Raw genomic sequence first — 22,198 nt, forward strand, 5'->3', positions numbered from 1 at the left:
TATGGACCTGAGTGGTGGTATAAAATAGCTCACATATTCTCTCAGCAGATTTACTCCTCATCTATGCCAGGGATGATGAATTCCAGGAGGGAAAAAAGGCTTATTTCTGATGTTTAATCTTTTTTCCTTTATCTGCATCACCAAGGAAGACTTCCCCAGTTATCCTCATGTATATATACACAAATTGGGAAAGAAACTAAATGCACGGCTGGGGTGGTTGCTTGCACTGAGAATCAGGGCTGGATTAACCTTTGGTGGGCCCAGTGCCAAACATATTTGTGGGCCCCCATGGAGGCAATGGAGCATGGCATGGGGAGGTCAGTCCCTGGAGTGAGGGGCCAGCCAGAGGCAATGGGGCGGGGCATGGCATGGGTGGCCCTGCCGTGCCCAATGCGAGGGCACTATTTACAAGCCAGCAGTTGCCAGATGCACACTGGCCTCCCTGGCCCTGTGCTGCCAGCATGCCCCTTCCCCTCGGGGATGAGCCTATGCCATACCACACATCCTCCCCCACCCAACACCCCCCATCTCCCTATGGCCAGAGCCCCCCGGACCCACTATGCTCAGCACCCCCCAGACCCACCCACAAATGCACAGCGCCCTGCACACCACCACCTCTGCCCATAGCCTCACTACAACTGCCCAGCACCCCCCACACAGAACCCCCACTCCCTAGTGCCCCAACACACACAGATTCTCCCCCCCTTCACAACCCAGCACCCCTCCCCCAAGCCCTGCCTACAGGCTGCACTCACCGGCCTTGCTGGGAAGCAACTGCGTCTGCTGGGCTGAGCTGGCAGTGCAGCCAGGGCTGGTCCCAGGGCCGGGAATCGCTCCAGCCCCTCGCGAGTGGCACAATCAACCGGGCCAGGGCCTGCACCGACTGGGCTCCCTCAATACACACTTGCCTGGAGGGGCCCAGCCAAGCCCTCTGCACTGTCTCCCCCACCCACCTGGCTGAGACGGGCAGGCTTCTTCACCAGTCCCAGGCAGCTCAGCTCCAGGGAGACAGGCGGGGCCCCACAGGTGGTGGGAAGCAGAGACTGCCCAGAGCCAGAGGTGCACTGGGGTCCGGCCAGGGGGCTGAGAGGAGCAGGGTGAGGCCAGGGAGCGGAGAGGGGCTCTCAGCCAGCCGTGGGTAGGGGGAGCCAGCGGGGTCTCGGGGCACAGTACAAGCAGAGCAGGCCGGAGCCCCTTCTCAGCATGGGCTCGGCTCTATGGAGCCATTGTAAACCCGGCACTGCTTAGAATCTATGTATTAGCTTCATCTGCCTCCCCAATTGCACTATTTTATCTAGCTAGGAGACAAAGACAGAAATTAATGGTCTCCTGTTCTGTTTGTTCTTAATTGATCCACACGTAAGATCAGGATATTTGCCCCTCACCACTTCCTGTTTTCATTGTCGCTCTCAAATGATTTCCCCGTGAGGAATAAGTCTCTTGCTGTTAAATTTTTAGAAGAGGAAATTAAATCTGGCGTTTCAGTATTAGCTGATGTAACATTCTTCTATTCCATTGTATCATTTTACCACCTACTCATTGTTTTCTTCACACAAATGCATCAAAGGAAGTATGTTCCTGGCAAGAATACTTAGTCATAAAGAAGGTGATGTTAGCTGGGGTACAATACAACCTGAATCTCTGCCTAATTTGGCTGAAAGGGGGGGATGGGGAATATAGAAATTATTCGACCCATTCTTACAGCAATTTTCAATGTGCCAAAAATATTTTATACATATATGGAGCAATCATGTATGAGGAAATAGTTGTGTAAAAGCTCAAAAGAAACATGCATTTTAATTTTTTAATTTTATTTTTTACACTATAACAAAAGTGCTCATTCCAGGCTTTGGGGGCCCTTAAAACATGCAATTTTAAAAAATTAAAAACACATAATACCTAGCTCTGATATAGCACTTTTCATCAGTAGAGCTTCAAGTGCTTTACAAAGGAGGTCAGCACCATTATCCCCATTTTGCAGATAGGAAAACTGAGGCACAGGGAGATGAAGGGACTTTTCCAAGGTCACCCAGCAGGCCAGGGGCTGAGCTCGGAATGGAAACCAAGTCACCTGACTCCCATTCTAGTGCTCTACCCACTATGCCATGTTGCCTCCCAGCTTTGCCCAAGTACTCCCAATACAAGTTACCCCAGCAGCAGGAAAAATCTAAGTAAAGAACTTAACACCAACCTCCCATTGAATATCTGGGCCTACGTTATTGTTCCTCAGATGTCTTACTTTGTATTTTTCCAAGATGAATCTTGGCCCTCCTCAAGTAATAATGGTGGTATTGAGGTAGTGCCTGGCAGACACAATAATAGACCAGGATCCCATTGTGCTAGGTGCGGTACAAAAACAGAGACTCTCTTTACTCAAAAAGCTAACAATTCAAGTAACTTCCTAAATTCTAAGGACAATCTTGCATCTAGTCCCATGCAGCTCATACAGCCCCACTGAGGTCAATGGGGGCTCAATGAGAACACAGGATCCACTCACATGGAACAAGTTTCAGGACCAGGGCCTCAATATTTCCTGCCTGTGTCTAATTCTTCTAGGCTCCATTATATTATTTCTCAGTGAGGTTTGAAATAGTTCTCAGTTTAGGACATAATGCAAATTTAATTAGGGTATTTATCCCTTCTTCCAGCTCATTAATAAAGAAATTAAATAAAACCTAAAGCTACTCCTTGCTCCACCCCATTGGTGCATTCTCTCAATTTGGTATCGTCACCAATTTACAGTCCTCTAACCAGTTTCCAATCCCTGTTATATTGTAAGTGTCTACACCAGTATCGTTTTCAAGTAAACTTTTATGAAATAATAACAGATGTATTAAGAAAGACTAAATATATTGAGCCAGTCTTGACCCAAAGGAGTTTTGTTGATGGTACAAGATATATCTTTAAACTAGTACATTTGCAATTTGATTTTAAAAAAGAAAAGAAGCAAAGCAAATCTGTCTGGCATTATCTGTGCCTTAGGGATAGGATTTCAGCAGAAGCAAAGTTAGGCCAAAGGTGACTGCTTTTGAAAGCCACATCCTATCAACCTGGGCTACTCACAGCACATCAGATGTGCAGATTCTGCGGTCCAATAGCTTCTGTTTAATTTCAAATTTTGTTTCATTTACCCAGGAGAGACAGAAAAATATGTGAAAAGAAACCCAGATTTATCTACAGACTGATATGAAAAATTTTAAATTAGTCCAAACGATAGAAAACCTTTCACTGGGCCCAAGACCAGACAGCTATTGCATGTTTTACTGGGTATTTTTACAACTGTATAAATACTTTTAAATTATCTAAAAAGTTTTTATAGTTTTGAAATGGAACTGTGAAAAAAATCAGTGTAATTACGTCCTAGCAAATGTTGTGATTAGTCAACAGAGATGAATGAGTCATTTACAGGAACCTAAATATAAGGGAATTATTTAAAAGGATACACAAAGGATAGAACATTACGATTGGAACAAATTTCCAATGTTATGGACACAACACTCTTTCCCTCAGAATCAGCTGGAGTGTGGACATTTACTTTAGTGGAAGCATGATTTGGCACTTTGTAGGGAAACAGGCAGACTTTAAACCAAACCAAACTAGTGCTTTCACCACTGCCCAGGGCAATGATTTGCGGTCTTTTGCCAGGGTAAAATCCTGCCGACCCCACCCCCGAATTCAGAGTTTTTTACTTCAATGGGGCCAGGATTTCACCCACTCAGCCCACTGAAGCACCTGACTCCAAATGCCCTGACTAAGAGACAAGTATTGGAGGGTGAATGTGGAGACAAAGTTGCTGTGATTAAGCTCATACCTTAGCAGCGTGAGAGAAGGCTTTTCTCTTCCACCTTGATTTGTCATTACACTAGTCCAGGAAGGGAGATAAAACACTACAAAAATGTTAAAGCCCCATTTACATAAATTCCAAGGTCTTCACAGGCTATAAACCAGGACAGGATTAAATGACAAACAGCTAGCATTGCTAAAATGATTCATACGAGAATAAATGAGAGCCTGGTGGCCATGCGCTATTATTTCCATTTTTAATCAGTTTACACTTTTATTTTAAACGACCAACAAGCTGTGTTATCTGGTGTTATTTAAACAGTACAGTAATCTCAAACCCTTTCCCCCCACCCCCTCCAACCACTCTGGAATCCCATGAACACTTGGTCACGCTCTGTTCTCTGTTACACCAGTATAATTATTGTTGCCTCCTAGTGGCAATTTTTAATTATTGGCTGTAGTGTTTATGGTCCAAGATAAAACTCAGAGATAAAGTAAGAGTCCCTTTTAGCCTGACGTGATCTGTAATAATGCAGTAATTTTTAGAGGGGTTAGGGTGAGTATTCAGGCATGGACTTTCCTTTAACCACCCAGCTCTAACACAAGATATCAAGAGGGATTTTGAGTGGAATTATAGATGGGCTTTAACCTGCTACTTCTTTCTCACCTGCCATTTGCACAGAAAAGCCTCCCAAACCCCACCTCTCTGTTGAATCTTAGCTTTTGAGGTGTCCCCACAACTTCCATAGAGTCCTTGAAGAGCACTGTTAGCTAATCCACCAACACAGAGACTGAGTATGTCACTTCTAACATTCTAGCTCCCATCAGGACCAAGAACAAGCGCTCCAAGTCGGAAAGAATCTCATCAATGTATTAGCATGAATGTACCAATAACTGAGCCACCAGGACGGCTTACACTGGCACATTTACGCCACTCTGCACATCAAAGAAACAGCTGAATGCTGCAGTTATCAGGAGCGTCAAAAGATTCTACAAAATGGTGAGCTATCCTGAACCAGTAAAACACTGAAAGGAGCTCAAATGTGGATTTCAACAGGAATTGCAGGGTCTCCAGCGCCTTGCAGGGTCTCATCCCATACGGGAAAATCTGAAGACATAACAAATGTCTAAAGGTGGAACTCTACTGGGAAGAAAGGGCTCTGAAGAACACGCAGGAGAAAACTGGAAAACCAGCTAGCAAGTTTGGCAAATTGAGACGTTTCATAAAATAAAATTAGTGATGCTATAAGATACGAGATCATCTTTGAAACAGAATTTTACAAGTTTTATGCACAGCAAAATATACAATTAATATATTTTTGTGCTAATCAAGCAAGCATATGTTGTCTGAGCCCTAAATATAAAAATTTCCCATGTTGAGATGACTAGATTTGATTCTATGTAAAAATATGACCCTTAAATATAGAGCTATTTGATGTCCGGTGTATTGGTTTTCACTTTGACCTAGAAAATGAATTTGGCAGATTTAATTTAAAATCTTTTCACAGAAGTTTCATAAAGAAGCACAAGAGAGTCAATAAGACTGGACAGCCTGTGATTTTGATTCTCAGTAATTGATCCACAACGTGGGGTCATGTTAGGCTTTGTGGACTCCAACTTCACACTGTGCAAGAAGTAAAGGGCATAATTCATTGTAGGGCCTCAAGCTTTTTCAATGCCTGGGAATTATTTGTGAACTGACAAATCATAATTCACACAATCTAATGCTGAATTTCTGAACTGCTTTGCAAACTGGAACATCAGGGCTCCATTTCTACTTATGGGGGGCTCTTGGTCATCACTTCAATGGTGAAGAATCTCAGTGACTTCATCTACAGCGATGGGATGCAGCATTTAAATGTACTGTTCTTCGTCTCTGTCATTAGCGAGCAGTGACCACTTGCCACCTTCTTCCTCTCTAAAACCGCCATGTCCGGGCAGCTTGTTTGAAGTCAGAGAAGAGAAAGACACTTGACTAATCTGATCCCAGGCAGTTGGATTGGGTGAATCCCGTCTCCTGTCGTCCATCCCAATGTGAACACTGATTTGGGAAGGTGTCAGTGGCTTCATGTGGCCTTGAGCTTTTGCTTCATACCTTTCAGTTCCTGGCTTCTTGTAGCTAGGAAAAGTGGAATAGGAAAGTTTAGGATCACCCAACAACTTCAAGAGCCTGTGTAGAGAACTGACAACAGTGTCAGAAAATGTCAGACTTTTCTGATTAATCATCATTAAGGCTACGATTTTGTCATGGAGGTCGCGGAAGTCATGGAATCCGTGACTTCCAGAGACCTCTGTGACTTCAGCCTGCAGCGGCTGGTAGTTGCAGGATCCCCCCACAGCTCCCAGCTGCCACGTTCGGTGGGGGAACCCGGCAGCTCCAGGACACCACAGGTGGTGGGGCCCCCCAGAGCTCCGAGCAGCAGGGGGACCCTGCAGTTCTGAGCCACAGTCGGCGAGGACCCTGGAGTGCTGAGCCTCCCTCCTCAGATGGTGGGGGCTCTAGAAGCTCCGAGCCGGGACACCCACAGCTGCCTAGATACTATAGGCAGTGTGGGGGCAGCTCCCCATTTTGTCAGGGATATTTTAGTAAAAATCAGGAACAGGTCATGGGCAAGAAACAAAGAATCATGGCTCATAACCTGTCCGTGACTTATACCATAAATACTCCTGTTTTAATCTTATCGGGGGCTGGAGGGAGGGGATCCCATGGCACCAGCCGCCGGGGGAGAGCACTGGGGGGTCCCCGGCTGCTCCAGCTGCTGCCGGAAGGTGGGGAGCCCTGGGGGGCCAGCCGCTGCTCTGGCTGCCCCGGGACCGCTGCCGGGAGCTGCCCAGCTATGGCTGCTCCCGCTGCCCCTGGGCCAGCTGCCAGGGGCCGCCAGAGCAGCAGCTGGTGCGACTGACCCTGGGTCCAGGGCTGCTCCAGCAGCCGCCCAAGCGGATGGCTGCGGGTCAGCCGGTAACAGCTGTCGCCAGGGCCACCTGAGCAGCTGGTCCCGGGGCCAGCTGCTTGGGCAGCCCTGGGCCCGTGGGGTCAGCCTCACCGGCTGCTGCAGAAGTCATGGAGGTCGCAGAAAGTAACGGAATCTGTGACTTCTGTGACCTCCATGACAACCATGGAGGCCTAACTATCTACCACCAAACAGAATAAATGTACTTTTCTGTTGCCTTCCCTTTCCCCCTTTCTCTCTGGCTAATTTATAGCGGACTAAAGAAACAGAATTACTAGTATAAATCCATTGGTAACCCATTTTTAAAAAGTATCCATTAATGCTGAATTTTAATGGAACAGCTGTTTGAATGATTTGCCATCATGAGCTCATTCGGTATTCACCCGAAAACCCCCACTGGTCATCAACTCAGTTACTATTTAAGTGGATCTCAAATACAGCGGCACAGGTGTTGTACCTTGTCAAAGTTTTAGCCCTTACTGAAAGGATAATAATTGCAGTAGGGACGGGACCAAGGATTAGATAAAATAGCCCTCAGCTAAAGGATCATTTGGTAATTTTAAGTTTATGGCAGCCCATAGACATGTCTCTAATGTGAGCTCCAAAACCAAGAGTCTAGAGTTGCTGCTTTTTGCAAAAAACTTACCATTTCAGTTGCAGGGAAGATAGCACCACAGATACTGAAGAAGCTGCCATTGCAGCTGACCCCATCCAGGGCTGCAGCACAATTCCAATAGGCATGAACACCCCTAACAATGGAGAAAATATCAAATCACACTCACATTACTACGAAATTTAGTCTCTTAAAATATAGAATATTCTGTCACTTTAATTTTAAAATGGGGAAGTCCAACAGTTAAATGGACAGATAGTCCCACAGCATGACCCGTGGGGACTTCTATAAACAAGGATATATCAACATAAATTTACATGGGGCTTTTCAAACACAAGCTCTCAGTCCAGGAGTTGGATCCAGATGGGAGGACCTTCTTGCGCCCATGAGAAGTGCTTTGTGCAGATGCAAGGGTCTGTACCTGCATGGATCCAGCTGCAGGACTGTGGTCAAAGGTACGACATGCTATTTGTCTCTCTCTGCTACTATCGCAATAAAGCAAAGCAAACAAACAAGAAAAGCCTGGAGGGAGGATTATTGAGGATAGACGAGAGGACTGCTCGAAGAGGTAGGTTTTTAGGAGGGATTTGGAGAAGGAAAGTGTGCTTGATGGAGGACAACAGGAAGAGTGTTCAAAGTATCATGATAGAAAGTAGGCAATTCGGGAGCGGGGGTGGGGAGAGAGAGAAGGAGACGGAGGAAGCAGTAAGATGAGAGGACTATAAAATAGGGGAAAGAGAAAACAAGGATAGGAGGCAAGATTATTTAGGGTTTTGCAAATGAGACATTTGAGTCAGAAATGGGGATGACAGGAATCTGGTGGAGGGACTCAAGGAGGGGACATAATCATAGCAGTCGGAGAGAATGTTTACCTTAGCATCAGCACTCTGGACAGACCTAAGGGGACTTTGTGAGGCAGGGAAGCTAGAAAGGAGACAGTTACAGTAATTAAGGCAAGATGATGACAAGTGTATGAAGAAGAGGGTTAGCAGAGGGGACAGGAGGATTTTTGAGACCTGAAAAAGTGACCCTTTCAGTGGTCTGATTAGCTGCGTGTCTCATTGTGCTTTAAATGGTGCTTAAAAATAAAAATGTAGGGCCCAGTCCTGAGCGCCTGAGTCAATGCCCTCAAGATCTGTAAGAAAGGCAGCCAGTTAGCAATGGCTGGGCTGGAGGCAGATAGGCAGCCCTCTCCTGCCATCCTTCGTGTCACTTGACTTACACTGGAAGCCATCTGAGGCAGGGCTTATTTCGTTGTGTTTATACAGTACCTGAATACGGGTTCAAAGGTTGGCTCATGGTGAGTATTAGGGTTGTTGTATGCACGTATAAAGACAGCCTTCAGTCCCATAGCAGAGCATCAGATTTTGATTTTCCAGGAGCTGTAATCTTTAACACACCCCTGGGAGGCAGACTGTAATTATTATCTCACTCTGACTGGTGGGGTTTGGCCCAAGGCTGCACAACCAATGGGATTCAGGGTTGCTGTAGCCATGTTGGTCCTAGGATATGAGAGAGACAAGGTGGGTGAAGTAATATCTTTTATTGGATCAGCTTCTGTCAATTGAAGGGACAAACTTTTGAGCTTCAGGTGTGGGGAAGGTAACCAGAGCGTCTAAGTTAAATACAAGTCAGGACAGATTGTTAAGCATGCGGGGTTCACTCGTGCTGTAGGAGACTACTTAAAAACAGGTTTCAGAGTAGCAGCCGTGTTAGTCTGTATCCGCAAAAAGAACATACTCTGTATGCATCTGAAGAAGTGGGCTGTAGTCCATGAAAGCTTATGCTCTAATAAATTTGTTAGTCTCTAAGGTGCCACAAGTACTCCTGTTCTTTTTACTTAAAAACACACACTAAAAGCTATGGACTTAACAGAGACACTGGCTTTATGGCTCACTACAACACTTTGTAACACAACTTACTACTGGCTAATCCTTAACTGTCCACTTCATTTTAAGTGATCTCACTTGTGTGAACCCCTTATGCTTAACAATCTGTCCCATCTTGTATTTAGCTGTGACACTCTGTATACCTTCCCCACACCTGACGGAGAGCTCTGTGAAGCTCAAAAGCTTGTCCCTTCCACCAGCAGAAATTGGTCCAGTAAAAGATAATCTCGCCTACCTTGCGTCTCCCAACAAATTGGAGTCAGATCTGAGAGCACGACTCAGAAGCTCTTTGACAAGCTGAGTGCCAGCAGTCACCTACCTGCCGCTATAGGTATCCCAAGCAGATTATAAATTAAGGCAAGGACCAGATTTATTCGTATTCTTCTTACTGTCCTCTTTGATAGATGAATACTAGCCACCACATCCAGTAAGTCATTCTGCAAGACAAAAGCGCAGTGAGACAGTTCTTTGCAGCCCCACCCATGCACACTTCTCAGAACTGACACAAGGAAAAAGATTACGTTGACCAACTGAGCTCACTCGAATAAGAACAACGTCTGCAGCTTCAATGGCAACATCCGTGCCTGTTCCAATAGCAATGCCAATGTCCGCTCCAGCCAATGCCGGGGAATCGTTGACTCCATCTCCAACCATGGCAACCTTCTTCCCTTCATTCTGGAGTTCCTGAACCTTCGCGACTTTGTGAGAGGGCAGAACCTCAGCAAAGACCTTTTTGATGCCAACCTACAAGCAGGGAAAGGAAAAAAAAACACCCAGTAGAGTAGAAAGTATAGATGAGGCTTCTGATATACCTTAACCATGGAAAAGAAAGATTAAAAAGTGATGATTATTCTGGGTCAAACTTGTAAGGAACAGTAGAATCCCCCATGCTTCAACTCCACCCATGGCTGCACTAGCAACCTGCGTGGACTCTGAAGGGCAACACAATTTTCAGAAAATGGGACTGAATGCAGTCATATCCAGACTGGCAGCTGCAGAGATTACAGGCTCCAGCAAGCAATGCTCCTTCTTGATTCAGGCACTGCATAGTACTGCAGGTCCTACTATAGGGCTTCCTTGGCAGAACATACAAGGCAAGTCCTCTAAGGGTTAACTCAGTCATTTTCTAAACAGGTAAGTATTGACGTGCTTTGGCATCCTCCTTCCCCCATTATCATGTACAGTATTAGTTATGTTACTGTAGCACCTAGGAGTCCCAATCAGAGGCCAGGACCCCGTTGTGCCAGGTGCTGTACAAACACAGTCCCAGCCACAAAGAGCTTATAATGTAAGTATAAGACCAGAGACAACAGAGTGATATAGATAGATGGGGGATTACGAGCCTTTCACTTCACACGTAACATAGAAGTCATAAATAACAGGCGTCTATATTAGTAAATATAGTGAAACCTTCATTATTCGAAGATCTCAGGAAAACATAACACACAATATACAAGAAGGATTACGAGAGTCATGCACGAGCAAAAGAAAGCTGACGTTACTATAACAGACAAGGTGATTACGTACCACGCTATTGTCCAGTTTTGCTATTTGGTGGATTACTTAAATGAGTAATTGAAGGTAACAGTAGGAGCAAGAGTAAGAAAAAAGGAGAGTAAAACAGAGGGAAAAATGGGAGCACCAGAGGGAGAGAAAACACAGAAAGGATAGAAGAGTGGTTAAGTAGAGCGATGATGTAGCTATACCTTGGTAGGTGACATCTATGGGCTATGATCAGACACATCTCATATAAGCCGCTGTCTGTGGTTTAGAAAGCAACCATAAGTAGTAACAACTCTGCTTAAGGGGCTGATCCTGTTACCACTGAAGTCAATAGCAAAACTCCCATTAACTTTAGAGGAAGCAGGACAGGGCCCGGAAGGAATTTTCCTATGTCACTAGAAGGAACACTACCTTTAAGTGAAGGAAGCAGGAGGCTAACCGTTAGCGGGGAAATCACTGTCAAAAACCAAAAGCCTGCATTAGTCTTTTTTCTCTTGGGAGCTTTGCGAACTGTCCTAGGACTCAGTTATTTCAACAGGACTTCATAGTATGCCCAACTTACTGCTCACTTCCAGTTCATTTAGCAACTTCCTTCTTGGCACCATCAAAATGGCTTTACAAAGCTGTGCCTATGGCTCATAAAGTCACAAGAAAAGACTAAAAAGGGATACACCAACTTCTTCCAGGGACTGAGCATCCACTGAACAGTGCTGAATGCTCATTTGCTCTTCCATGGGAGCTGATGGAAGCTCTGAGACTCCCTTGTCTGCTAGCTCCCACTGTAACTCGATTGCATGAGCCTACCTAATTGTTAAACTCAAGAGGTAAGAGATTGTCTTTTTTCCTCCTTTGTGTAAAACACCTTGCACATCTATGCAAAGGCTAAAATAAGTAACAACATAGTTCACTGCCCCAGGCCAAGTGTTTAGAACCGACAATATATTTGCTTTAATACAAAAGAAGAGTACCTGAGTAGCAATTGCTTTTGCAGTTTTTCTGTTGTCCCCTGTTATTAGCACCACGTCTATTCCCATATTTTGCAGGGTGTGCACAGCGAGCGCTGCCTCCTGTTTGACGGTATCTGCTATCGCGATCATTCCACACAACGCACCTTCAGAAGGAAACAGTCTCAGTTAATTAAAGAGCTGCAGAAAGGCATGGAAAGCAAAGTGGGACCAAGGGCATGTCTACACTGCAACTGGGAAGTGTGGCTGCAGCACATGTAGATGTACCCAAGCTACCTTTGATCTATCTAGCTCGATTCACAATAGTAGTGAAGCTGCAGCAGCATGGACAAGCCCCATCCGCCCAGGACCTTGGGTACCTACTCTATTGGCCCCACCCATGTCGCTGCTATTGTAACTCAAGCTGGCTTTGATCTAGCTACATCAAAAACTTGCTCAGGGATGTTCACACATGCTGCAATAACACCTCCGGAATACAGCGCAGACACATCTCAAAGAAGCTAGTGTGATTCCCCCACCCTGCCCTTGCTTGTGAGTAAATAAATGTAGGACTATCAAATACATTACTTCAGCATTTATAATATTTTGAGTAAATTTAGGGTTCACAAATATAAGTAATGATCACTGTCTGAAGACTGCTACAGTGCAATCTTACACACACACACACACACACACACACACAGCTCTGACTATATGTTTCTGTTCAGATCTAACATTTAACATCCTTATTATTCCAGTCCTGGATGGCTTTTAGGCATGCAATGCCAAAATGGGCCATATGAGGTGATGATTGCCTGATGACAAATAGGGACTTGGGCCAGAAATTGCAGTGGTGGTGTCATTCAAGTCTGGATTTGAATGCATGTCTCCAGAGGGAAGGAGCTACCTGTCTTTTGCGCCACCTAACTGCTTAGCAGATGGCTTTCTCTCAAAATATTTTTTTCTTTTTACAACATTACACTTGTCCTCTACTGAGATAGTCTCGCTGAAAGTTGCATGCCTGCTGCCTGCCATGCCAGTCTGAAATATTTCATGTTGACAAGTACTGCAAGTTGTATTTCAAAAATTAAGGGCTTCTCTGAAATGAGTCGCAGCCCCCAACTCTTTAATTACAGTCACTATTTGTGGTGGAATAGTGGTCAATCTAGGATTTTTTTTAAAAGTCCTGTGTTACAGTGAGAAAGGGTAATAAGTCAAGGGTGGCGATGGGGAGGGTTATCTCCCAATGGCAGGCCCAGCAACCGTAGAGCAAATCCCGCAGTTTGATGCTGCTGGGAAAAAAAATAAAGGCACTGAGTCTCGCTGGACCCACTACTGATAACGGGCAGCAGGCTGAAAAGTAGAAGTGTCTGCAAGAATAGCAATACGGGCACAACAGGATCAGACCAGAATGATTAATTAATATTTATGTAACAAAGCCCAGAGGCCTCCTGTCAGGATCAGAAGACCATTGTGTTAGATCAGGGGTCAGCAATCTCTGGCACGCGGCTCGCCAGGGTAAGCACCCTGGCGGGCCGGGCCAGTGTGTTTACCTGCCGTGTCGGCAGGTTTGGCTGATCGCAGCTCCCACTGGCTGCGGTTCGCCGCTCTAGGCCAATGGGGGCAGCGGGAAGCCGTGGCCAGCACATCCCTCGCCCACGCCACTTCCAGCAGCCCCCTTTGGCCTGGGACGGCGAACCGCGGCCAGTGGGAGCTGCGATCAGCCGAACCTGCGGACGCGGCAGGTAAACAAACTGGCCCGGCCCACCAGGGTGCTTATCCTGGCGAGCCGCGTGCCAGAGGTTGCCGACCTCTGTGTTAGACACTGTACAAATGTAAGCAGCAGACACATGACCTGCCCCAAAGAATTTTCAATCCATGATTATTATTATTTGTATTGTAGTAGCACTCAGGACCACAGTCATGGACTAGGGCCCCACAGTGCTACACACAAGCCCCAAAGACTTCACAGTCTAATCCAGTTTTTATTTTGTGTTTCAACAATATAAAGAATGTTCATGTTCGACCATGAAACATTTGAACAAGTGATAAGTGATGGAATAGGTCACCTTGTGATCCCTCAGATGACAATGTGAAGGCAGGAAGGAAGCAGGTTTGCAAGCTGACTTCTGTATTGGCAGCATCACTTTTCAGAATGATGGTTCCAGCCAAAAGGAGGCTCGGAAATTACTATTTAATTAAAGCCATTTTGCAGATTACACATACACAGTTCACAAACAACTTATGGTCAGAAGGTAAGTAGCCTCTTGTCACTCTAACTTAGAAAGACACCCCTGAAAGTAATAAGTAGTTGATACCTGGTTCAAACAGGATTACCTGCAGGGTCAATGTCAAGGTGATGTGGAATTTATGTTTTCACTGAATCACATCAAAGAATTTTAATTACCATCTATAGCCACCAATATGGCTGTTTGTCCTTTCATTTCATGGCCTGTCATTGCATCATTAATATCACTGGATATAAGCAAGCCGTTCCGTTTCATCCATTCACGATTTCCAATCAGGACTGAGTATGTCAGAGGGGCTGCTGCACCTGTGGTAAACAGAAATAAAAAACCAGGAGGAACTTAAATAACCATCCACAAGCCAGAAGAAGAAACCTCTGAAGATGGGTAAAGTCAGATTAGGATGCAATCAGTCACTAAACTGCTTCATTTTAAAAAGAGATGTGCAGCTACTCTGGAAACTATGACAGACTTAAGCCTTATGATGATCTGCTCTGGCAGTGGTGATGTCTGGAATTTTCTATTATAGGTCAATGATCCTGTAGCCTTATACACGGATTGAGACTTGCCTTGGTTTTGATTAGCAACAAAAACTAGACAGTGTTACTCTCCTGTTCTGCCAAGACCAACTGGAACGGGCTACCAGCACTTCATATTATAAAGCTCTTTTCTACTTTAGACTCAAATCCTGAAAACACTTATGCGCACCAGTATCTTTATGCATGTGAACAGTCCCCTTGAGCTCAGAGGAAGTATTCATAGGCATAAAGACACTCACGCACAAAAGTACTTGCAGGACCAGGCCCGAAGAGATCCCAATTACATTTTTCCAATGGTTTTTCACACCAGGTTATAGCAGAGGTAATGCTGGGAGTGGGAAGGAATGAGTAGTACACAGGGGAGGAAATGATCTGGTAATGGAAAAAAATGTTTCAAGACTTTAAAGATGGAGCAAGATAGATTCCACAGCCTGAAAACAAATCTTGGTACCTATCCATCTTCCACAGTGAGATCAACTGAACTGTCAACAGCAAAACCTTAGTAGACAAAATGTGTTTTATAAGGGGTGTAACTATAATTCTATATCTAAAATAAACATTTATCCCAAGGATACGTGTGCACCCATTCAATGGTGACTTTAATTAAGCACTTTAAGCACTATTTGAGAAAATAACCATAACTTAATCCATAAGTGTAGCATGGGCTAAAAAGTGGCACAAGGGCAGCAAGGTAAGAGGATAGGCCAAAGTGGGGACTGTTCTAGGGGGAACTATACGCAGATTAGCAAATTGTGCTCTCCCCCATCTTTTTCGTCTTTTCAAATGGAACTTCCTGTTTTGTTTCCATGTGGTCTGAATAAGAAATACCTTGATATATTGGGGAGGGTTCAGAGAAGAGCCACAAGAATGATTAAAGGATTGGACAACAGGCCTTCTAGTGATAGACTCAAGAAGCTCAATCTATTTAGCTAACAAAGAGAAGGTTAAGGAGTGACTTGGTCACAATCTTTCAGTTCCTACATGGGGAACAAGTGTTTGATATTGGGCTCGTCAATCTAGCAGACAGAGGTGTAATGGGATCCAACAGCTAGAAGCTGAAGTAGACAAATTCAGACTAGAAATAAGGTGTACATTTTTAACAGTGGGGGCAAATAACCGCTGAACAACTTACCAAGGGTTGCGGTGAATTCTCCATCACTGACCATTCATAAATCAAGACTGTGTGTTTTGATAAAAAATATGCTCTAGTTCAAACAGGAATTAAGTTAGGGAAGTTTTATGGCCTGTGTTATACAGGAAGTCAGACTTGATGATAATGGTGGTTCTTTTTCTCCTTAGAATCTATGAATCTTACTACCTATTTGTCACATGTGCTTGCAAAGCACCTATCATTGTAGTATCTAAGTACTCAGCTAGCTTTCCAGCCACATTAAGAAAAAAGAAGAACAGGAGTACTTGTGGCACCTTAGAGACTAACAAATTTATTAGAGCATAAGCTTTCGTGGACTACAGCCCACTTTTTTGGATGCATATAGAATGGAACATATATTGAGGAGATATATATACATTCTATATGCATCCGAAGAAGTGGGCTGTAGTCCACGAAAGCTTATGCTCTAATAAATTTGTTAGTCTCTAAGGTGCCACAAGTACTCCTGTTCTTCTTTTTCCGGATACAGACTAACACGGCTGCTACTCTGAAACCTGTCATTAAGAAAAAAGAATATGGCTTTTCTCCCAATGATACATTTTAGCTACTTTGTGTTTTCTAACATAATCCCACCTTCCCTGCTGCAGGAAGCAAGTTCTAATTGTATATAACCATTTCACAGTGGCTGGTATTGTTGATTTAGCAAACCTCTCCTTGTAGCTGCCTATCCGCTTTGAGGGCAGACATACCATCGGATTCAGAGACCATGATCGATGAACTGTGTCCCAGTGAAATCGTGCTGACACTGCTCAGGGAAGCATTCTGTTCGTTCACACGCTGCTCACTCTGGCCCAGTACAGCTTCCACACTGCGGACTTTACAGCTGATTCCACAGCCTGGGACTGCCTGAAAATCTGTGCAGTATCCCAGGCTCTCCGTGCCAAGTTCCTGCAAACATAATAATAATAACGAGAACTTGTAACACACTTTGAATCATCAAAGTGACGCACAAATATCAGCTAATTCATTCTCAAAACACCACAGAGAAGTTGCTCTCCTCCTCCCCCTTTTACAGAGAGGTAACAGAGAGAAAGGTTAAGTGATTTGCTGGAAGCCACATGCAGCATCAGTATCAGAATGGGGACTGGAAGCCAGAAGTTCTCGTTTCTAATGCTATTATTAGATTTCTAGAAACAGGGATCACCATACCAGATCAGATCAGAGGTCCATCTATTCCAGTGACCCATCACTGACAGTGGATAATATCAGATTCTGCAGAAGAAAAAAACCCCATAATGGAAAACCTGCCCATAAACAAGTACCAGGAAGCTACATGATTGCCCCGTGCCCCAAGCATGACTGTTTATATTCCTTATAGATTTTTGATCCAATCTCTAATCTACCACTACACCATGCTGCCTCTTGGAAGGATCAACTTTCAACTACGCTGTAGGGGAATATGAGCTTTTTTTTTAAAATGACTACAGTTAAAAAAACGTATTTAATACTTAAAGGCTATTGGTTTGACCAAGGGATTAAGAAACAGCTTGTCTGTGGTGCTCCTTTCAGGACTTTTAAAGAAAATGATAACAGCCTTTACTATCGAATCAGAGGGAGAAGTTAAAGAATGGGGTTGTGTGATGGGGTATGTACCCCATAGAGGCCCTGAATGGATTATTGTGTGCCTGAGAGGCCAGTTATGTTATTTGGCTGCCCCTGAAGGGACAGGCAGGCTGAACTGATCACGAAGCCCAGCTGGGCAGGAGCAGGCGGGTTAGTATACAAAGAAGAAGTTTGTAGTAAACGGGAGTGGCATGGAGAGTCTGCAATCACTTTCTGGGAACAGAGATGGTGAGGAGGAAGCCAGGGTAGGAGGAGAATAAGCTCTGGGATCCTCGCCCTGGAAGGAGGGTCAACCTAGGGAAGTTGCAGAGAAGAGAGCCTGAGAAAGAATGGGTAGGAAGGAGCCCAGGGAAACAGCAGCAAGTGGAACCGTGCCAGACCTTGGCTGCTGGTTATATGGTCCCTGGGCTGGAATCCGGTGTAGTGGGAGGGCCTGGGTGTCCCTATCAGCCATGGTAAGGTGACATGAGTCTGGAGAAGTGAACATTAGAAAGCCCTGAGGCAAGGATGTGAGAAGCACTGGGCACAGAGTCAGGGGCCAGAGACCTGACACAAGGTCTTGGAATTATTTGTTGGACTTTTGTTTGTTGAACTTTGTTACCCCAAAAGGGGAGGACATAAATATTGTGACCTGGCCAGAGGACCACGTTACAGAAGAGAGACCAACGGAGCAACCGTCAGGAAGGGGCACCATATGGGGAGAGAGCCGCTAAGCCACGCCTGGCCATGAGGAGGCGCTCCTGCAGTGAGTGAACCACTTCACAGGTTGCCAAGACCATTTTGTATAACTCTAAATTTATAAAGAGGAAATAGTCAAATTATAAAGCTAATGGACCCTAATAATTTCCAAGGTATTCACTGAATTCAACAGAGCTACTCATGGCCTATTGAGCAGCCTAGCGATAGTTTAGAAATGTCAGTGGATACACTAGAAATATATGCAAATAGGTAAGGGCCATAAAAGCAAGCTATGGTCAGGGGGCGAGTGAGGCAAGTGATATAATAGAAGTGACTCATGCACAAGAAAGAGTAGATTCAAATACAGCATCCAGGAGAAGATGGCACATTAAAAAAATATAAGGCAAGCATCTAGATCATTACCAGCTAGAATTCTTCTCCTTCCAAGTAGGCATTTTAATTTTCTAAGTATTTACCACTAAAGGTTTATACTAGATGTGCTGGATATTCATATTGTTGCCAAATTTATCTTTTCATAAGTCAGTTAACACCGGCCAGTAGCCCAGTGGCTTTTATGTAAGCATAAGAGGAGGCTGTTATTTATGATTGCCTTCCTTTTGTGTTTCTGGTTGTGTTTTCATTCTTCCTGAAGTATTAGGGGAACACATGCCACAGATGGTATTTGCTGATTTGCATAGAGATGGGTAATCTCAGAGACTAGCTACTTTCATTTGTCAAACTCAAGGGCTCACAGTTCATGTGATACTTAGGTTTGTTAAAATCTTTCTGGCTAAATTTAGTGATCAGATAAATAGCTTATAGAACTGGCTACTGTCAGGCAACGTGTAGGAAGGGACTATATAGGCTTCTTGTGAATTATTACATTGAATCACAATTCCACCTGTCCATAGTCCAGTTCCATGTTCCAGGTACCCATTCTATGTATTTATTTGGAAGTTTATACTAGGTGGCTGTTGCCAAGGCAACTGAATTATTACAGTAGCATCTAGAAGCTCCAACAAAAATCCAGGCCCCATTGTGTCAGCCACAGTAACAAACATCATGAGAGACAGTCCCTGCCCTGAAGGGCTTATAATCTAAATAAGGGTAGGTCTACACTACCCGGTAGTTCAGCAGCAAGCAAATCAAACTTCTGGGTTCGACTTATCGCGTCTTGTCTGGACGAGATAAGTCGAACCCGGAAGTGCTCGCCGTTGACTGCGGTATTCCAGCTCGGTGAGAGGAGTACCGCAAAGTCGATAGGGGAGTCTGCCTGCCGCATCTGGACCGAGGTAGGTTTGAACTAAGGTACTTCGAACTTCAGCTACGTTATTCACGTAGCTGAAGTTGCGTACCTTAGTTCGAATTGGGGGGTTAGTGTAGACCTGCCCTAGGACAGACAAAGGGAGAGAGGTGAAGTGACTTGCCAGGGTCACACATCAGATCAGTGGCAGAAACTGAATTAGAACACAGGTCTCTGAACTCTCAGCTCAGGGCTCTTCCCACTAAACCAGGCAGTTTCTTGTAATACCACCAGTTATAAATCATAGTGTAAAACTCCCCCTGCCTGCAGCTCAATTACCCATTATTAAAAGTCATCAAAAGCTTGGCCAGAATAAATGCTGCACTGTAACCTGAAGGTCATCATACTCAGACTCTGGCAAATCAGCAAGGGAAAGCAGATTCCAGGTGAACTGGCCTTTTATTAAGAAGACCTGTCGTCAGCCAGAGGAAGTTTAAAACCTGGAACTGACAGTGAGAATGTCTTAGCAGATCCTAACTCCCATGGTAGGAAGCATGTAACATCCTGCTAGTCTCCAGGTTAATTATTAGCTTACACACCTGGAACTGTGACTCTACCTACAATGCAACAGTACTAACATCTTTCACTTAGGTCAGGCAGGGAACTATGTTGACTGCAGACAGTAAGATCCTATTCACAACCAGGAATGGAAAGTGGGAATCCCAGGTCTAAATCATTCTTTAAACAAAAGCAAGCAGCTAGGGCTTGCCATTTCCTGACCATCATCAGGCTGGAAACCACATTCTCAGTGCTGTTCATAAACCTGGTTCTTCTAAGTGCTACAGCCCATAATCAGATTTAAGGTCTTAATGGTTTGCAAAGATGGCAGGTCTCACTGTGAAGCCAGGTCTACCCAGCTGTGTCTGGCTTATTCAGTGCAATACTGCTGCTCACACCAATATCCTTGGGCAGTACTTGAAATACATACCTCTTTACAGTATTTAGTGACAGCCATTCCTAAGGGATGCTCACTGCTGGCTTCTGCAGTGCCGACAATTGCAAGTACCTTCTTTAGAGACAGCTTAGCCGTGTCCCCTAGCAAGAGCATCCTCATGACTTTAGGAACGCCACAGGTGATGGTCCCGGTTTTATCAAACATCACAGTCTTTATCTGCAAGAAATAACATATTTCAATTACTGCTGTAATATTAAACTCAAGCAGAGTGAGTATGAGAATGGTTGGAAAGAGCTCTTCGTGCTAGACATAGCATATGTACAACATAATGTCTCTGTTCAAGTGTGCGTGTGGTTGAGAAGTATAATCAATTAATGTTCCTTCATGAATATTTTACTTTTTATGCACACACACAACATGCAAAATAGGCACATCATTGGCAGTCAACCTTCTCTGCCAGTATAAAAAGGGAATAATCTATGCAAGTTACAGGTGTCTATACCATGAACTGTCCTGTGCTCATATTCTACCTAATTTTCTTTTCCTTCTCTGAGTGATTGTCATTAAAATGTCAGCATTTACCATAAATTACCCCATCTTGATAACTTAGACAATGCAGTTATTTCCTATTTTAAGTATCAGTAAAACTGGGATATTTCACTATATAATAATTAGTTAGTACAAGTGTTGCAATTTTAATGGCAAACAGTGTGTGCACAGAATTCATGAAATGTGTATTTAAACTCAACTGACAATATCTAAAGTATTAAATAGTGGCATATATTTTCCTCTCTCAACATGAGAAGAACAGTTTTTAGATGCTGTACTAACAACCAATGAGCAGCAGCATTTGTATGGTGCTTTGAAGCAGTTCAAACATGAACCCATTAAATCATAGAATCATAGAATATCAGGGTTGGAAGGGACCTCAGGAGGCCATCCAGTCCAACGCCCTGCTCAAAGCAGGACCAATCCTCAACTAAATCATCCCAGCCAGGGCTTTGTCAAGCCTGACCTTAAAAACCACTAAGGAAGGAGATTCCACCACCTCCCTAGGTAACCCATTCCAGTGCTTCATCACCCTCCTAGTGAAAAAGTTTTTCCTAATATCCAACCTAAACCTCCCCCACTGCAACTTGAGACCATTACTCCTTGTTCTATCATCTGGTACCACTGAGAACAGTCTAGATCCATCCTCTTTGTAACCCCCTTTCAGGTAGTTGAAAGCAGCTATCAAATCCCCCCTCATTCTTCTCTTCTGCAGACTAAACAATCCCAGTTCCCTCAGCCTCTCCTCATAAGTCATGTGCTCCAGCCCCCTAATCATTTTTGTTGCCCTCCACTGGCCTCTTTCCAATTTTTCCACATCCTTGTTGTAGTGTGGGGCCCAAAACTGGACACACTACTTCAGATGAGGCCTCACCAATGTCAAATAGAGGGGAATGATCACGTCCCTCAATCTGCTGGCAATGCCCCTACTTATACGGCTCAAAATGCTGTTAGCCTTCTTGGCAACAAGGGCACACTGTTGACTCATATCCAGCTTCTTGTCCACTGTAACCCCTAGGTCCTTTTCTGCAGAACTGCTGCCTAGCCATTCAGTCCCTGTCTGTAGCAGTGCATGGGATTCTTCCGTCCTAAGTGCAGGACTCTGCACTTGTCCTTGTTGAACCTCATCAGATTTCTTTTGGCCCAATCCTCTAATTTGTCTAGGTCCCTCTGTATGCTATCCCTACCCTCCAGCGTATCTACCACTCCTCCCAGTTTAGTGTCAATGTCACAAGATTCCTGCAACGTACGGAGAGAAGTACTTGTAGTAACCCCTTTGACAGCTGGAACAAAGGTGAAAGTGACTTGGCACAAGGTCATACAGCAAATCAGTGGACCAGCTGGCATGAGAAGTCAGGATCTGCTGGCTCTCACCCCTTTGCAGTGACCATTAAGAAAACACTGCCTCGCTCTGTGATTCCAAAAAGTATCTATCTTCAAAAATGATAAAAGCAATGACCAATTTAAAAAAAAAAAGTCATTTTCCATAGATTAACAGAATTTGCTGGGAAATTTTGTTCTAGCTGGCAACCAGTATAAATGATATTAATACAACATTTCTGTGATGAGAT

At 44.4% G+C, this 22,198-nt stretch overlaps 1 protein-coding gene across 2 annotated transcripts in view; it reads right to left on the reverse strand.

Annotated features, from left to right (window-relative positions):
• Nucleotides 1–4,026: 4,026 nt before the first annotated feature.
• The window catches only part of ATP7B (ATPase copper transporting beta), a 92,543-nt gene continuing 74,371 nt past the window's right edge, over nt 4,027–22,198 (reverse strand). For both annotated transcript variants that reach the window (XM_054015203.1, XM_054015202.1), the window contains exons 14-21: nt 20,112–20,294; nt 16,329–16,527; nt 14,091–14,237; nt 11,708–11,850; nt 9,777–9,980; nt 9,556–9,673; nt 7,381–7,483; nt 4,027–5,902 (exon numbers count right to left, since the gene is read on the reverse strand). In XM_054015203.1, coding sequence (XP_053871178.1) covers nt 5,638–5,902; nt 7,381–7,483; nt 9,556–9,673; nt 9,777–9,980; nt 11,708–11,850; nt 14,091–14,237; nt 16,329–16,527; nt 20,112–20,294 — 1,362 coding nt within the window. In that variant the 3' untranslated portion in view covers nt 4,027–5,637. The remainder of the gene's footprint in view (nt 5,903–7,380; nt 7,484–9,555; nt 9,674–9,776; nt 9,981–11,707; nt 11,851–14,090; nt 14,238–16,328; nt 16,528–20,111; nt 20,295–22,198) is intronic.

The sequence above is a fragment of the Malaclemys terrapin genome, chromosome 1 (assembly GCF_027887155.1).
Source record: "Malaclemys terrapin pileata isolate rMalTer1 chromosome 1, rMalTer1.hap1, whole genome shotgun sequence".
NCBI classification, from domain to species: domain Eukaryota; kingdom Metazoa; phylum Chordata; order Testudines; family Emydidae; genus Malaclemys; species Malaclemys terrapin.